General features: G+C 35.1%; 2 protein-coding genes and 1 pseudogene across 2 annotated transcripts; all 3 read left to right on the plus strand.

Annotated features, from left to right (window-relative positions):
- LOC18608757 lies at positions 4,985–12,961 on the plus strand (annotated as a pseudogene).
- On the plus strand, positions 14,142–16,429 carry LOC18608758 (reticulon-like protein B18). The gene is made up of 7 exons (XM_007043605.2): positions 14,142–14,908; positions 15,001–15,154; positions 15,250–15,460; positions 15,608–15,677; positions 15,764–15,829; positions 15,909–16,031; positions 16,137–16,429. Exons 1-7 carry the CDS (start codon positions 14,344–14,346, stop codon positions 16,274–16,276), a joined length of 1,329 nt encoding a protein of 442 aa, XP_007043667.2. The 5' UTR covers positions 14,142–14,343; the 3' UTR covers positions 16,277–16,429.
- On the plus strand, positions 17,498–18,818 carry LOC18608759 (uncharacterized protein At4g28440). The gene is made up of 2 exons (XM_007043608.2): positions 17,498–17,990; positions 18,381–18,818. The coding sequence occupies exons 1-2, from the start codon at positions 17,729–17,731 to the stop codon at positions 18,581–18,583; spliced, it is 465 nt and encodes a 154-aa protein (XP_007043670.1). The 5' UTR covers positions 17,498–17,728; the 3' UTR covers positions 18,584–18,818.

Below are 18,853 nucleotides of genomic sequence, written 5' to 3' on the forward strand. Positions count from 1 at the left end.
TATATATATATATATATATATATATATATATATATATATATATATAAATATCTATGTTTATGAAATCAAAGTTCATGAGTATGGTATATGGTTTTTTATATGTGAATCTTGCATGTTGAACGTTGAAAGTTGCTAAGTATTGTCAAATTGGTGTTCATTGCAACAAGGATTTTGGCTGCAGTGAAATGGATTTTTGCTGCCTCCAGAAATTTTCAGTGGTGGTACAGTACTATCATTTTGACAGCGATTTTGACCACTTTTCAATTAGAACTGGGCAAAGTGGTAAATAGTAAAGTTGTAGCCCTGCCTCTTATCTTTCTAATGACCCAACAAGCATGTCAATTGGACCCATTTAATGGAAGGTATGCTTGAAAAGCCGAACCATATGCAAACCGAGAATGCCTTTTTCGATAGTGAGAAACGTGTTGTCACGTTGCTACCTTGCTCGGGTTCTGATATAATTTCCTCCACTCTCTTATCTTCATGATTGAGCATGGGTCTTTGCAATACTAAGAGTCCACTGATCAATGTCCAAAACAAGGGGGTTTAAGAAAGAAATTAAACCAAATTGCATTGTTTTCAAAACAAGTGCATCATGATTTCCAAATTCTTCCTTGTAAATTGCTTGTTCCCTTCCTTGTTCACTCACTGGGTTTATACTCACCGTTTTCAACTTCATGTTTTCAGATCATGAGACAGCTGGTAGCTAGGTTGAGGTGTCTTCATACATTAGACCCTTGGTAGGTGTCTCGGCATTCAGTAGTTGTATATTCGTCCGAGTCTCTCCGCTGGAAGTCAAGTTCTCTTTTTTTGTTGTGTATAGATAAACCCAATGAAAATTATTAGAATACATGATGTAGATAATGTATGTATATTTTAAATGAGTAGTGCCAGTACGAGTTGGCAGTGTCCATCACCATTTTGATCCAAAGTTATAAAATGTGACTTAGCAATATTTGATGGAGTAATGAGCAGGATAAATAGTAGACTTGCTTGGGCTTAGTGGACTATGTCCATTGGGCCCATGCGCTTATCATGGTTCGAAATTTGGGTCGTGACACTGGGGATGGCAGAAGTGGCCGCAACCCCAACATCGAAGGATAGCTATAAAACTCCCCTTCTCCCAAAAAAAAAAAAAAAGAGGTAAATTTCAGATAAAAAAAAAAGGGACAAAAACCCTAGAAACCTTGCTAAAAAATCTGACAAACCTAGTTCTTCTACAAGCCGCATACAATACCACAATTCCAACCAAAAAAAATAAAAAAAAATACATGAAATAGGAATGAGGGTAGGGTAGAGAAGAGTTTGCTTTTCATATGACTTAGGGTTTTTTTTTTGGGGCTTAGGGTGATTTTTTTTCCTTTCCATTTCCCGATTGAAAGAAAGGAGAAGAAAAGGTTAGTTTTTGGGGTCAAGTCGGGGGTGATAGCCATGGTAGGAGAGTTTTTGGGGGCTTCCGATCAAGTTGAGAGAAAAAGGAAGGATTTTTAGAGAGAATGAGGAGTAGCCACCGGTTAGAGAGAGAAACGAAGGAAGAGAAATGGGATTGAAGAAGAAAATAGAGTTTTTATACATAGGGTTTGTGAGCTAAACGACACTGTTTAAGGAAGGAAGTCTTAACCCAAAACGGTGTAGCTTGACAAAGGAGAAGAAGCTGTTTTTTACCCACCAAACATTGCATTTTAGGAGCTTGGTGGGTTCCGTCAAGCGGGACACCATCAACAAATTGGTAGCTTGGGCCAACTTAACCTAGTAAGGTAAACCCTTTAACTTTTTGTGGATCTGTTGTGGTTTAGTTTGTTTAGGGGGCTACCCTATTTCATTTGGTCTTATGATTATTGTTTAATTATGTAGGATTAATTTAAATTATTTTTAAAAAAAATGTTATAAAAATTTCAGGAGATATTTTAGGGTTAAGAAATCAAAATAAACAGAAAATGCAAAAAATAGTAATAATAACAAGAATAATAAAAATGTTTTAAATATGTTCAGCCATAAAAAGAATTTAAACTTAGATGAATATGTATTTATAAAAATATATGGATTTAGGTAAGTGAAGTATATATAAACAGAAAAAATGTCCAGATAAAATATAGTTATGGTGATAGATTTATCTAAGGTAAAATAATATAGAATTAAATGAACAATTAGTAAAAAAATAAAGATAAGACAAAATAAAAAGAGACTTAAATAGAAAATATATTTAAAAAGTAAAATAAAATATACGTTTATGTAATAGTAGGGTGGAATATTTAGTCATAAAAAGTTTTGATGTAGATAAAAAATAGACATTTGTTGTCCAATATTAAAAAATAGTAAGGTAAGGAAAATAATAATTACAATAATAAAATGTATATTTATGATCAACATTAATAGTTAGGAAAGGATATAAATCTGGTCTCAAAAGTATTTCAATATTAATCACGGGAATAATATATAAGTTGCACTAATGATGGGAGGTTCATTTGGAACGCGAGAAGTTACAATTCCAAATGAACTTTCCTGGACTTAGGATTTCAATTAAGACTCTACTAGTACGATGGGGGGGTCTTAATTTCGAATTTCGATGTTTCTAATTCTAAGTAAATAAAAGTCATATATACTTAACTAGTCAAAATATAAACAAAACTAAATATAATAATAAATATAAGAGAACAAATGACATATATTTGCTTAAGGTGACAAAAGATAAATATAGTATTGTGAAAAGTAATAATATTCATGACAATAAATAATAAATAAAAAATAATAAAATATTCAATGATAGTAAATTCATAATAATGAATGCATGTAAAATATAAAAGGTAAATATTTAGTTATTAAAAAAAAAGATTTATAATGGTTCTAAAAAAGGAGAATAGGATGGAAAACAAAAAAAGAAGGGGTTGAATTAAAATATATATGTAAATAACAATAGTTATGAAACAAGATGTTTTGCTTAAAGGTATAGAATTTGTGTAAAAAGAGCATCAATATGATAAAGTAGATAGACACCTAAATAACATAAAAAAATATAATTCATAATATACATGCCTATAAAGAGAAATAATAAAAAAGAAATCTTAAAGAAATAACAAAGTAGATATAGGAACGTTTAGAAACAAATATTAAATTTTATAAGCACATCACACATTATTATTGCATTGTTAAATGTCGTGGTATGTAAATATTTTATGTACACGAGTATAAGCCCTGATGATGGGATTTTTCGAAAGATCTTGCAAATGCGAGTTTTTTTCAAAAAATTTCATAGGTGAAAAGATACCTCCAGGTCTCACCAGTAAGATGGGAAGGCTCGGAGAATATCTTTAGTAAAAGGCTTCTGGTCGTAATAGGTTGGTATTCACAAAAATATATTTTTAAAAGCGCAAATGATTACCCCAATGGCGAAATTTATTCATTAAATTTGCGAATGCGAGTTTCCCGGATAATTTTCTAAGTGAGAGAATATCCCCGGATCCCTCCAATATGATGGGTGGATCCGAGAAATATCCTCAATAAGAGGTTTTCATCCTACATTATTTGGATTTTGTACCATGCATTTCACAAACGCATCATGTGCACGTCACATCCGTAAAACTGAATAAAATATTTTAATTTGCTAATAAAATAGAGGATAAAATAAATAAATGATAATTAAGGAAACATAATGAAATAAATTTAATAATTAAGGCTCTAATAGGATAACCTACAATTAAGTGGTACGTTCGCGAAATGGGTGTCACGAGGTGCTAATCCTTCCTCGTGTGTAACCGTACTCTAGAACCCAACTTTAAAAAAAATTGTAGATTAGTTTATCATTCTTTCGACAGACTTAAAATTAATTTAGGTCCTTGTCGATCAGAATTGAGTCAATAGGTGGCCAATCGCACCAAGAAAAAAAGATTGGTGGTGACTCCCACTCCTTAATTTCCCATGTCTAACGGTCCGGTTCCCGAACCCACAGGTTACGAAAAATAAATCTCCAGCATGGTGTGTAACAATTACGTTTTTCAACATGGTATGTAATAATTAAATTTTCAACATGACGTGTAATAACTAAATTTTCAACATCACATGTAATAACTATATTTTTCAATATGACGTATAACAACTAAATTTTCAATATGACGTGTAACAATTATATTTTCAACATGGCGTGTAATAATTAAATGTTAGAACATGACGTATAATACTATATTTTTTCAAGCTGCCATGTCATCAGCTCACGCAATTTTCTATTGCATGTGATACACGTTCTATCCACCTATCAACTTAACCTTTAATTATTTTGAAAGGCAACTTAGCCTTTAATTATAAAGAATCGAAAACATTTGGCTCTGAATTATTACAATTGAAATGTTTAACCCTTAATTGAAAAAGTATCAAACGTTTAACCCCAATTTAAGCTAAATTGTATAGATTGTCAAGAACTTTTTTGGTTGATCCACTCCATTCTTTTAATTTTTAAAAAATTTGTTGAATGCATTAGAATTTGATTCTTCAGTTTTGTCAAACTTGCTAAATTCTCTCATTCTTTTGACTACATGTAAAATTTTTTCTTCTTTTCTTTGAGGAATAAATGTTTTTAATCTTAGCAGATGTGGTGAAGCAACAAACATAGTAGAGGGGTAAATGATGGGGCCATCTCCCTAACCTATAAAAATATGAAGGAAGGGTACTTATCTTAACTACCAACCATATAGAGGGTTGATATTCAGATATTTTTTGGTGTATTTAGACAAAGTCCTTTTAAAAAGGAAAAGGCATTTGCAGAAATAAGGAAAAAATCAAAAGAAAAAGAATGGCTTGGAAAAGGGTATGTATTAGAAACTCAACTTTTCTCCATAGTAAACTAATTTGGCCTTGGCATGAACTATGTTCACATAAGTTAATTTATCATCATTTACTTCACAAATTCCAAGTGCACGGCTTCTTGTTTCACTTCTAGTAACAAAAATAGTGTAGGAAGATTTTAAGAGGAGCACGAACAAGTAGAAAGAATATGGAAAATGTATGGAAGAAATTGAGATTTAGAAGGAATGAGCAACTAAGTACATCTGCTGATGAGACTGTCAGAGGCACTCTGACTATGTTAAATGAAAACATCAATAAAAAAAGATCAAAGACCTACCATTCTGTTGAGCCACGGTGATCCAAGCGCTCTCCTTTACTTTCGTACTTGTCCTATAGCTGAACAAGTTGTGGCTGATGCTTTTCAGTCTGCTAAATTCAATAGTTACTCTCTATTTGTTGGTATTCTTCCTATTATGAGGTATTTTCTAGCATGTTTATGCTATGAATTCTTGTCCTGTTGAGCAATTTTCACATATTTACTAATGAATTATCAGGCTGTTTCCAAATATCTCTCACAAGACCTCCCATACCATTTATCTCGAAATGATGTTTACATCACCCTAGGCTGCTCTTAAGCAATGGAAGTCATATTGTTAGTCCTTGCAAATGCTGGTGCCAACATTCTGCTTCCTAGACTAGGTTTTCCAAACTATGAAGCTTGTTGTGCATTTAGCGGTATTGAAGGTCGTCATTGCAATCTTCTCCATGAGAAAGGTTGGGAGGTGGATCTTGACATTGTTGAAGCTCTTACAGATGAGAATACTACTAGCATAGTTATTATCAACCCTAAAAACACTTGTAGGAATGTGTTCTCCTATGAACATTTGAAAAGATATAACACTTTTTACCCCTTTCTCCTTCTCTTATTCATGATTAAATTTCTATTTCCTAGTTGGCAGTAATAAATTAACAACATAATCACATCCTTTACAAATATAATGATATGAACAATAGGAAGACCAGTAAACAACATCATTTTTATGAATGTGAAGTGCTAAAAGTGTTCTTTATTTAACATTGTTGATTTTAGGTAGTGGAGAAGGCAAGAAAGCTAGAGATCTTAGTCATTATCGACAAAGTTTATGAGCATCTCACTTTTGAAAGCAATCCGTTTGTTCCTACGAGAGTATTTGGATCAATTGCTCCTATTATTACTTTCAGTTCTATATCAAAGAAATGGGTTATTCCTGTTAATATAATGAATGAGAGAAAGAACAGAGTATATAGAAGAGATAACGATCAGAACTACTTTTATACAAAACAAGGCTTATAGACCTTGTATACATAAGGAAACATGTAAACATGTTTAACAAGTGTCAGTGTTAATTTACATGCAAATTAACACGTCAAAAAGATAGCTCAAGATTACATTAACTCTAAAAGCAGTACAATGAAGAAAACTAAAAAAACTAAAGAAACAAAGTTAGTTTAAAGATAGCCATGTGCTACAGCCATGCAAGTATTACTACTCAACATTCCTCCATAATACTTGCAGCTTGTACATTCATTTTGCTTCTCAAGTACTCAAATCTTGGCTTTCCCGAAGTCTTGGTCATGATATCAGCTAACTGTAGTTCAAAAAACCAATACTGAACATTAATTTCACTTAACTTCTTAGCATCTTTGATAGCATGGAATTTCACTTGAATATGCTTGGTCTTGCCATGAAAAATAGGGTACTTGTGATAGCAATAGCTAACATATTGTCAACCAATAAAGCAATAGGAAATTTTGAGGAAACTGCAAATCAATGAGCATTTTTCTCAACCAAATAGCTTGGTTGGAAATTACTGCAGTTGATATATACTCTGCTTCACCTGTAGATTGAGCAACAATGGACTGTTTTATGTGAGTTCCAATAAAAAGCTCCATTTCTAATAGTAAAAACATAGCTTGAAGATCTATTGGAATCATTTATATTACTTGCCTAATCACTGTCAAAGTAAGTAGTAAGAAGGAAGTTTGGATTTCTAGTATAATAAATTTCAAAGTTTAGAGTGCCCTTTAAATACTTAAGTATACATTTTCCAACTACTTAGTGAAGATGAGTAGATTTTTTCATGAATTTAGATAGCAAGCTAACAAAATACATGATGTTTGGTCTTAAAGAGCATATGTAAAGGAGGCTGCCAATCAAGCTTCCGAACTGAAATGGATCCTTTAACTTGCTTCCACTATTCATTGAAAATTTCTCATTTACAATTAATGGTCCAGCTGTACGTTTACACTAGAGCATATAAAACCTTCTTAAAACCTCATTGACATAATTTTGTTGGGATAGAAATACCTTTGCAACATATTATTCAATCTCAAGGCCAAGGAATAAACTCATTAATCCCAAGTCAGTCATCTCGAATTCATTTTGCAATTGTTTCTTAAACAGTTGCAAAATGGCATCATCTCCTCCTATAATCAATAAGTCATCCACATATAGTGAAACAACTAATGGAGATTGATTTTCACACTTAAGTATATACAATGTAGCTTCATTACTGCTGTTTGTAAACCTTTAGAGATCAAATAAGCATCAATTTTGTTATACTAGGATCATGGGGCTTGTTTCAAACCATACAAAGCTTGATGAAGTTTCTAAACTTTGTCTGGTTCATCTTTTATTTCAAATCCTTCAGGCTGATTAACATAGATTTCTTTTTCAAGAATTCTATTAAGGAAGGCAGACTTCACATCAAGATGATATATATCCATCCCAAGGCAACAAACAAGGCTAACAATAGTTGAATGGTATCAAATCTTGCCACTGGAGCAAACGTTTCCCAGTAATCAACACCAGGTTGTTGACTGTACCCTTTCACCACCAGTCCAACTTTATGTCTATTGAGAGAGCCATCGTGATTTAGCTTCATTTTGTAGATCTATTTGACCGCAATTATGTTTTTATTTGGAGGTCGATCAACTAGCGACCAAGTGCCACTTTTGTTGATCATATAAAGCTCTTCATTCATAGCAGCTATCTACTATGGTTGTTTAGTGGCACCTGCATAAGAAGTGGGTTCTTCGATTGCAGCTAAACTCTTATAATATATATCATTAAGTGATCGAGTTCCTCTCATAGGCTCATCATGAACATTTTGATTAACATCAAACTTAGTTTCTGGAAGAGAATGAATTATACTTGGACTTTGAGACTCTACAGCATCTTGCATATCCCAATTCCAACTTGCAACTTCATCAAAACTAGAGTTCTGCTGATAACCACTCTACCAGCAATAGGAAAGTAGGCTTTGTAAGCTTTAGACTTAGAGCTATAGCCAATAAAGATGGCTTTTTGAACTCTGTATTGCAACTTATCTCTCATGGTTTTTGGTACATGGACATAACAAATGCAACCAAAGACTCTTAAATGCTCTATTGAAGGTCTTTGATCAAACCAGACTTCATATGGTGATTTCCCACCTAGTGCTCGAGGAGGAAGTATATTCTATAGATATACTGCAGTATTGCAAGCTTCTACCTAGAGCTTTGTAGCAAGATTCTTCTCAAATAACAGAGTTTTTCCCATATCAAGAATAGTCTTATTTTTCCTTTCACTGACATCATTTTGTTAAGGATAAGTTGCACAGAACTGATGACAAATAACTATAGTTGTAATAAAATTAGTAAATTCTTTAGAAATATATTCTCCTCCATTGTCGGTTTTGATAACTTTAATTCTAGAGCCAGTATCAACTTCAACCATAGCTTTAAATTTATGAAATAACTCAAATACTTCAGATTTAGCTTTCATGAAGTGTATCCAGCACCATCGAGTTCTGTCATCAACAAAAATCAAGTAATATCTGCTGTCATTCAATGATTCTACTTTTATTGGTCTTGTTATATCAAAATGGATCAAATGAAGCTTGCTTTTGGCTCTACTGTTGCTTACAGATGGAAAAGACTTTCTTGAAAGCTTGCCATACTAACATGCACTACAAATTGAGCCTTCATTAGTCAACTTAGGTAAGTTTTTCAAGGAACCAGAAGTACTAACCTATTTGAGACCCTTGTAGTTAAAATGACTATGTCGTTTGTGCTACAGATTAGTCAAGTTCGAATCTGAGTTAATTGCTTGTAAACATAACTGATCAACAGTCACAATAAAGCATCCTTTTTGCATAGTTATAGTCATTAAATAAGAACCAAAGGCATCAAATATAACATAGGCATTATCCTTGAACAGTAAGGCATAGTGATTTTCAACTAATTGTACAACACTTAATAAATTAGAAGTGAGAGAAGGCACTAACAAAACTTCAGAGATATACCTAGGACTTGTGGATGCATGCACTTCAACCATACCTTTGCCAATAACTTGAAGATGAATGTCATTTCCTATTTTGACCCTTAAATGGTAACTCTTATTTAAGTTCACAAAAGCAGCTTCAGTTGGAGTAACATGATTTGAACTCCCATTATTTAGTAACCATTCTTGATTATCAACTTCATTTACTAACTTTTCCAAGGCCATGAATAGATTTTTGTCAAGATTGATAGTAACTTCAACTCTCTAAAGAGCGTTATTAGTAGTAGAGGACTTCTTCTTGCACATTTTCTCAACATGTCCCATTTCATTACAAGCTTAACATTTAGCTTCTGATCTGAACTAGCACTGATCTTCAAAATGATTTATTTTCTTATAATAAATGCAAACCTTGTACTTACCTTTCTTGGTTGAAGATTGACTTGCATGTGAAGCATTCTTCTGTTTATCTTTGCTAAACTTCTTGCTATGAGAATCTGCATTAACTCTGCCTTTGCTCGAAGCAATTAAAGCACTTTCAACATCTGCTTCCAATCGAGCTGACCTTCTTTGTTCAATGGCTTGAAGTGAACTAACCAATTCTGACATTGTGAGTTGAGATAGGTCCTTAGCTTGTTTTATTGATGTAATAGTTGCTTCAAATTTCTCAAGAAGCTGATGAGAATTTTCTAAACAAATCGAGTTTCTGACAAATCATCTCAAACAGCCTCATTTGGTTCACCAATTGACTGACTTGACTAATATAATCCTCAACAGATTGTGACTCCTTCATCCTAATCAATTCAAACTCTCTTCGAAGGTTCTGAGCTTGTATTTGCTTGGTCTTTGTTACGCCTGCATAATCTTCCTTAAGCTTGGTTCATGTTTTTTTTACAGTTTTACAACTTATAATTCTGCTGAAGATTTTTTCAAACACAGTAGTGTGAATGAAGGACAAAGCTTTGTATCGCTTTGTTATTTCTTCAGAGTATTGTTGGATTTGATTTATGGTTGCATTGTCTTTCAAGACAGTAGGTTCTTCTTCAGTTTTGATGGTTGACCAGAGATCATAACCTCTTAGAAAAGCCTCCATCTTGACAACCCATACTTGATAGTTTTTACCATCAAATATAAATGGAGACACATGAGAAGCTGACGGTGAAGACATGTTGAAAATATAGGAAGAGAAAACTACACAGATGAAAGGAAGATTCTTACTTTTTCAAGTCTAACAAGATCCTACAATTGCTCTGATACCATATTAATATTATGAATGAGAGAAAGAACAAAGTACATAGAAGAAATAATGATCAAAACTATTTTTATTAATACAAAACAAGGCTTATATACCTTGTGTACATAAGGAACACCCATAAACATATTTAACAAGTGTAAGTGTTAATTTACATGCAAACTAACACGCAAAAGGACAACTCAAGATTACATTAACTCTAAAACTAGTACAACGAAGCAAACTGAACAAACTAAAAAAACAAGGTTAGTTTGAAGATAGCTACATACTACAACCATGCAAGTATTACTGCTCAACAGTTCCTAGTTGGCAACTTGATTGGCTAGTTACGAGCGATCCTGATGGCATCCTTAAAAATTTTGGGGTTTTTTTGTTCTCTCTCTTACACACAGAGAGATATCTTCTTGTTAAGACCTCCAATAAAGCTACTTGGCTTTGTATACCAAACTAAAAAAGTTAGTTGACTAATTGTGGAGATTGAACAACTATTGATGAAATGCTAAAAATATGGATTCTTCATATGCTATATCACCATCAAAAGGAGAAAAGCTTATGCAACTCTTATGATTTATATAATTCAATCCAAATGGTAGATATCATCATTGACCTCATAACCTTTCCAAGTTTCATATGTTAGTTCAAATGCAAAACGAACATAAGTGCAATGCAAGTAAATGATTCCCTATACATATAAGTTATTTCTAAAAACATTTAACATTTTTAACGTTAAAAGATAGCAAATGATTCCAAATGCTTTCTTAACAACACACATGGTGGGTGATGGGAGTAGGATTAGGTTTTGGTCAAACCCGTGGATTGGAGAAGTTACGCTATCAGAACTCTTCCCAAAGATGTTTGCCCTTACACGGAATGAAGAGAGGTTCATTAATGAACAAGGAATATGGAACGGAAATGTATGGACTTGGAACATTTAGTTGAGAAGACAATTATTTGGATGGGAGCAAGACCAGTGGCAACAGCTTAATCACTCGATTAGTGAATTTCACTTGTGTCAGGAGCTACCAGATTCGGTTGCATGAAAAAGGTCTACTTCAACTTCTTACAAGATTAAATCCTTCTGCAAGCAAGTGCTTAAAAGAGAATCTTCTAAGGTAAATGTTTGGAGGAACATATGGACCAATCTTGTGCCACACCAGATTGAAGTGTTTTGTTGGCAGGCTCTCCACAAAAAGATGGTTGTCAAGTATGAGCTTGCTAGAAGAAGCTTGATAAGTTGGGAGGCTATGACATGTGTACTATGTAACGGGGATCAAGAGACCGTGCAACATCTTCTTATTTGTTGACAAGAAGTATAGAATGTGTGGCAGTGGTGGGGAAGGAATGGGGGGTTGAATGAGTTGTCCCTGCTGATTTGATTAGTGCCTTTCACTCAAGAAATGGAATGGAAATTGGAAAGGGGAACAAATCTGTTTGGAAAATGGTTTCTATGATGTAATATAGTCAATGGCTTTATCGAAATGATAAAGTGTTTAGAGGCATGGAATGGAAAGCTGATCAAGTTTTCGAGCTGGTCAAATTAAGAGTTGTGACATGGGCAAAGACTAAATGGCCCCAAGAGTATGGCTAGGTTCCTGACACATATAGGTTTCCAGCTATGGGTGCGGGTCTGAGGGAAAACAAGACAAGCAAACAAGTAGAGGAATGGCGTACTTTACCATGTGGCATTATGAAGTTCAATGTGGTGAAGCAAGGATGGGGGGTTATGAGGAACAAAGATGGATGCGTAAAAATTGTTTTATCCAAATCCATAGGAGTGGAAGACTCAAGCGTGGCTGAAATCAAAGCAATTGGAAGTAACTCACAAAACACAGTTAAATGGACTAATTATTCATTGGAAGCCCCTTGGAGACTTAAGAAATGTGTTTTGCACATTGAAAGACTGAAGAAGAAAATAAAGAGATGGGAGATTAAACACATTTTTAGGGTAAGTAACCAACTGGCTGACAGCCTTGCTAAAGTTCTTCAGATTGGAATTTATATACATGAATAAGGATGATTTTTCAGAAAATTGCTGTCAAATTTCTCAGAACAGGTACATTCAACTATTTTGCTTTTATATCATCAGATTGCTGAGCAGATAAAAGCGTGTCTCAATATAGGCTCGGATCCTGTAACCTTCATTCAGGTTTTACCGTTCCTCTTTGTTTGCCTGCATATCTTAGTGTGCTGATAATTCTTCGAGTTTGTCGCTCATATTTTTTCTTCAACTGACGTCAAAATTATAATGATGCAAGTGGTCTTTCTAACAGGGGGCTCTTCCTCAAAACCTTGAGAAAACTAATAAAGATTTCTTCTCGAAATACATCAACATACTAAAACAAACTTCAGACATTCTTTGTGATAGAATTAAGGAGATTCCGTGCATAACTTGTCCTCAAAAACCCAAAGGATCAGTGTTTATAATGGTGAGAAAGATCATAAAGCTGATGCAGTTTTATCTTTCAAAGTAAAACAAGTCAAACATAAACTTAGCATGTTCATTGCAGGTTAAACTGGACTTGTCACTACTAGAAGGAATTGATGATGATATGGACTTTTGTGTTAAGCTGGCTATGGAGGAATCTGTCAGTATTCTGCCTGGTGAGAAATGTAGTCCTTTATTATGTACTTGACAGAAAATAGCTGTAGCGGACTGAAGAAAGAATTTATAACTATTCTTCAAGAATAGTGCAGAACCTATAGCATGATATATATTATTAACTATCCAAACAAATAAAAAATTCTTTTAAGTTCATAATGTTAGGGAGGTAGAATAGACTTTTTTTTTTTTTACAGCTGCTTGAACTAATCATTCACTAATTTGCATTACAAATAGCTAGAACCTGATATAACATTAGAAGAAAATATCCTCAAGATGTTAAAACCAAACCAATCTCTTCATCATTTTATCCTTTTGTGCATCTTGATAGGACAAATTGTTTCTTCCTTAATTTTTATGATTGCCAGCTTCAATATTGGAATGAATTTTAGTGTTTTCTTGTAATCTACTTATATAAAATTGTAATGTATATTGAAACTACATAGGCACTTTGCTAGAAAACAACTTTTGCATGTCATTGAAAACGATTATTGACCTGAAACCACTTCAAGTTTGAGCTTGTGTCTAGTAGAAGAATTTCTTAAGTGTTCCAGATAGTTCTCGGATGCTGTTTTCCTTGATTAATTGCTTAATTCAGTAGCATTAGCAGCCTTGTCTTTATGTTCCTCTGCGTCAGTAAATTTGGTCATGCATCATTAAAAAAAGGAGCAAAGAGTACATTCAAGTGTATGATAAGACAAAAACGCATGCTTCAGTAATATTCATGTGGTGCTAAACACAATCATATTTCAGTGGAGGAGGACTAAAACACAATCATATTTCAGTCATTTAAACAGTGGTTCACCAGACTTTTTAAGGAGAAGTGAAATTAGTGTCTTGAATGAGTAAATATCTCATTAGAAATCAAAGCACTTATAAGGTAAAGTTATCAAAGCAACTCTTTAACTGGACATGAATGTGCCAGAAGAAAAGATTAGATAGATTAAAAATATAGAGAGTGAAGCTGCTTCGAATTTGTGCATGCCACACAGCACAAACCATCCAAAAGAAATGAAATCCACCAGCAAGCCCATAACGCTTGGTCCAAATCGAACAAATGGACTTGTATGGTTATGGACCCCTCACTAAGCACCGAGAAAGAAAACCGTTCCATTTTTCTTACCGTTGTAGCACCGGAGTCAAGGCCCCACCACCCCCGCCTTTGACTTTTCAAAAATCCCCTCCAACGGCTCCTTCCGTTCTTAAGCAAACCCTCCAATTCCAATCCCTCAGGAACCCCATCTCCCCTTTTAGTTTTTCCTCTGTCTCAATCAAAATCCTCTTCCAAACAAAACTCGGAGATCTCGTCGCATTGAATTCTAACATCATTTTCTTTCGCTCTTCTTCTCATTTGCTATCACAAAACCCGCAAATCTTGCTCGCAATTAATTCAAGGAAAATCAGCTCGAAATAAAAATGGATTCAATTTCAACCCCGCCTTCCCATCGCTCGAACCCAAACTCTCAGACCAAATCGGCTTCTCGTTTAGCAAGAATCGGCTGCTCTGTTATTGAATCGGAAGAGCAAAAAAGACCCACAATCCCACATCTCTCTTTGGACCACATTTCTCCGTCTCCCAAGAAGACGACGACTCCTACTTCACCATCCGCTGTTTCTCTCAGATCATCCACCAACTCTCTTCCTCTCCAAGAACTTCTGCTTCTCTCCCCCGCTTCTCCTCTGCGAAGATCAAGATCCCGACTCGCTGATAGGATTGAAATGGCAGAGGAAGGTGCCGCAGAGCAAGGTAGTTCTCGGAGGAGGTGCAAAAGCAGAGCTGCCCAGATGGGTCTTTTGGGATGTGGGTCGCCTAGGAATAATAGAAGGTCAAGGAGGAGAATGGAGATGGAGTTAAGAGAAGATAGGGATTTGGTTTTGGGTGATGAGATGGGGAAACCAAGAAAAAGGCGGCATAGTGGGAAATCGAAGAAGGAGAAGCTCAGTTTGGTGCCTTGTCTTCCTTCTTCATGTTCGTCTCCAAGTAAGAGCCAGCTCTGTTTCTTTCCTCCCTTTTAATGTATCTTTTTTTTGGATTTTTTAAATTGATCTTTAATTGTTGTTTTAATCGTTTAGAAGCTGAAGATTCCGAAAAAGGTAATCTTGACCGAATGGGGGAAATGATTGGTGATTTGGTTATGTGGAGAGATGTTGCAAAGTCAAGCCTGTGGTTTGGATTTGGATGTTTATGTTTCTTCTCTTCTTTTTTTACCAAAGGAGTTACTTTTAGGTAATGTTCGCTTGCTTTTTATTTTCCTAAGTTGATTTTCTTCATTTTCGGGTTTTGGCCGACTCATCTAACTCTGCTTATTCTCATGTCTTTAGCATTTTCTCCTTGATATCTCAAATCGGTCTTCTGTTTTTGGGCGTTTCCTTCTTCTCGAACTCAATATGTCATAATGTTGAGAAGAGGAATGAATTCAAGCTGAGCGAAGAAGATTTTTTGAAACTAGCTAGACTGATACTTCCAGCTACGAATCTTGCAATTTCAAAGACAAGAGAGCTCTTCTCTGGGGAACCATCCATGACCCTCAAGGTGATCACCCAAAGTTCAAAGTTCAGTCCAAGAATTGTTCTTAATACTTTTAAGAATCAAAATTAAGATTTCCTAAATGAATAGAATTAGAGTTAGAGCTATTTTACCTAAATCATTAATGTATCAGGCTTGTTTTTTTGATTGCAGGTAGCTCCATTGCTCCTCCTTGGAGCTGAGTATGGCCACATTATAACCCTGCGGAGGCTCTGTGCATTTGGTATATAATCGTTATAATGCTCTTATCTATTAAATTTGCGACTATCTGAAAATTTTGATGTGGAATTGCTGTTTACCTTTGAGCAGGGTTTTTCTTAAGCTTCTCCTTGCCAAAACTTTATTCATGCTACTCCAGTCCGATAAGTCAGAAAGGTATGTAATAACCGCCCGTATGCTTGTGGATTGTTTTTGATCTTGCAATTTATTGATGGGAGTAGATTTGGGCATGCAGCTGGGTACATGAAACAATGGGTCATTGAAGCTTGGGGAGCTTGCTCTCATAAAAAGGTTGTGGCAGCTTCAGCAGCCACAGCCTTTTGGAATCTCTCTAGCGTAAAAACTCGTGTTTTCACTGGTAAGTTGAATATGACAGTAACCTTGGCTATGATTTTAACTGTCAACAAACAAATTGTGAGATCTTACTCCTCTCCTTAGGTTAACTTTGATTACTTTCTTGCAGCATTCATATCCCTGGTAATAATCAGGTATTACCGTCAACATCAAGTGCAAAAGTCAGATGAAGAGGAGGCAGAAGAGCTGGAAGTAGAGCAGCCAGAGCAGGCTTTGGTGGTGGCAGGAGAGAAATCACAGAAGAACTAATTTGGTTCTGTACTCGTATTGAAATTCTAACACAATAAAATGTTGTTTTTTCAATAGACTGATGAGTAAAGTATATTGGTCTATATCGAAACCTAACAATGAAGCATTAATGTTTGACATGTATAATAAAAAGGCGTTTGTGTTTCTTGTTCATCTTTGATCATCTTGTCGGCTGATGCAAAATAAAGGTGACAATTCTGTTATCAGAAACTATATTCTGGGTGGATGTTTGCATCAAAAGAATCTAACCAAGGGGAAAAAAAGCATAAACAAAAGAATGAAAATTACTTTGCTCAATCACACCAGGAACTTCTCATTTGTTTGATCTTTTTTCTGATCGATATTTCTGCCATTGGAGCAGTGGATTCAGCCGTAGCAATCACCAATCTTTCTGTTTCTCAGTGAGATGCCCCTATGCTTAGGATGGCTTAATTTTCAACAGCAGATTTATATAACCTCAACCGAGGGTGGTCCATTTCAGGAAAGTAGATTGAAGTAGACACAGTATGTATCTATCTAGTCCAAAAAGTAGCCTTCTTAATGAAAGGATAGTCTTAGGCACCCAAAAACGTAAAAAAAATTACAGCTTGAGCACGCTAAGGCCTTTGTGCCAGGACAATAAGTGATAAATTTTACTAATATCATCAATCTAAAGCCTAACACATTGGTTCAACTGTAATATTGTTACTCATATTGGGGGGTTAATCCTCATAACAAGGAGATTTCTTTGATAATAATCCACTACTGCTGACAAATCAAGAAGAAGAGGAGGCCAGCGGAAGGCCTTGGACCATTGGCAATGGCAGGAATTGCATCACAGAAGTAGGATTTTCATTCTGTTTTTTCAAATTGTCAAGAAGAGTCCGCTGAAGTATTGAGGACTTAAAGGTAAAAAGTGATCCTTGATGTTCAACATTTGTGTGTGAAATGAAAAGACTATTTTTCTAGAATATTTTAGATCAACGTGTATCTGGAAATGAAAAGACTATAGCTTAAAGAGCTTTTTTTTTAAATATGGAAAGGAGATTTGAATTTTATTTTTTAAGCACGAAATCGTATATCGACCAATGAGGTGATTGTTGGATGCAACTATTGCTTGAAACTGGGTAGTGATTCTTTCCTTTTATTATTTAATTACAAATTTGACTTCTGCACGACAAATAATTTGCACAAGAAGCTTATTAAGTAAGTAGTTAGTAGTACAACAGCGCTGAGCAGGGGAGAGGGCTGGTCCTCCTAAAACCATTGAGCTTCCCATCCAATAAGATTCAAACACGTGTGAAAGCCCAATAACCCTCCATCCCCGCTATATTAACCCCCATCCCCACTTGACTGAAAGATCAACAGCCCATCCAAGTTCCCAAATCACCCAAAAACCCTATATAAACTTTCCTAATTGTTAGGGTTTTGGAGAAACTAACCTTTTTTTTCTTTGAAAAAAAAAATTGAGAAATGGCCACAGCGACGGCGCCTTCGACGGGACAGGTGACGGCGAAGAGAAAGCCGGTTTTCGTGAAAGTGGAGGAGTTGAAGCCGGGTACAGGCGGGCACACTTTGATCGTCAAAGTGGTAGAGACGACCCCAGTGAAGCCTTCCCAGAGGCCCAACAGGGCCCGTTCTCTCCTATCCCGGCCCGCCCCTCCGGCTCGTATCGCTGAGTGCCTTGTCGGGGACGAGACTGGCACCATCATCTTCACTGCTCGCAACGAACAAGGTATCTATTTTCCCTTTAAATCTTGTTTTTTTTTTTTTTGTCTGGCATAGATATTTATAGCCTTTAAATTTTAATAATTTTATTTGTTGGGTTTTATTGAATTACTGCTCTGTTTCATTGCGAAGCAAATTTGGTTGTATAGAAATTATTAGCGTAATATGATGCTTGGAAAACCAACTTTATATTTTGCTGTGCCTTCATTTGTAGAATTATTTTGTACTTGGAATTGTTTGTGGGTTTGGTCTAAAACAGGGAAGCACCTGATGTAAAGAGTTTGATGACAAGGCTTAATTGATTTTGAGTTTAGGTTCTTCAGTTTTAAGAAGAGCTGCAATTGTTATTTGCATATTATGATTTTGGTCTTAATAAATGATGCTTAATCTGATGCAGTTGACCTTATGAAGCATGGTGCAACTGTGATTTTGCGTAATGCCAAGATTGTTATGTTCAAGCGAACGACAATGAGGCTAGCAGTCGACAAGTGGGGACGTATCGAGGTGACTGAACCTGCTAAGTTTGAGGTTAAAGAAGATAACAATCTTTCTTTAGTTGAATATGAGCTTGTTACAGTTCCTGATCAGGGTCTGAATTAGGGCTTTGAGTGAATGGATATATATATATATATTTTGAAGCAAGTGAATATTTAAGAGTAACCGTAGGGCTTGATTCTTGATTTTGTAATTGAGATGCAGTCTTCATTAGTATGGGACATATTTCATTGTCAGGTGTTTTTCTTTTTTCTTTGGCCCTTTACAAACTGTGATGATCAGCTTAAATTTGGTGAAGTGGGTAGTAACAAATACTACTATTATTATTTACTTAGGCTTTCCCATTGGTGATGGTATGTGCTACGCACTAAACTC

The sequence above is a fragment of the Theobroma cacao genome, chromosome 2 (genome assembly GCF_000208745.1).
Source record: "Theobroma cacao cultivar B97-61/B2 chromosome 2, Criollo_cocoa_genome_V2, whole genome shotgun sequence".
Classification (NCBI taxonomy): domain Eukaryota; kingdom Viridiplantae; phylum Streptophyta; class Magnoliopsida; order Malvales; family Malvaceae; genus Theobroma; species Theobroma cacao.

Coding starts and splice junctions, on each gene's coding strand:
- LOC18608758 (XM_007043605.2), top strand. CDS start 14,344: ATGGATTCAATTTCAACCCCGCCTTCCCATCGCTCGAACCCAAACTCT. Junction 15,461..15,607: donor AACCATCCATGACCCTCAAG/GTGATCACCCAA, acceptor TTTTGATTGCAG/GTAGCTCCATTGCTCCTCCT. Junction 15,678..15,763: donor GCGGAGGCTCTGTGCATTTG/GTATATAATCGT, acceptor ACCTTTGAGCAG/GGTTTTTCTTAAGCTTCTCC.
- LOC18608759 (XM_007043608.2), top strand. CDS start 17,729: ATGGCCACAGCGACGGCGCCTTCGACGGGACAGGTGACGGCGAAGAGA. Junction 17,991..18,380: donor CACTGCTCGCAACGAACAAG/GTATCTATTTTC, acceptor AATCTGATGCAG/TTGACCTTATGAAGCATGGT.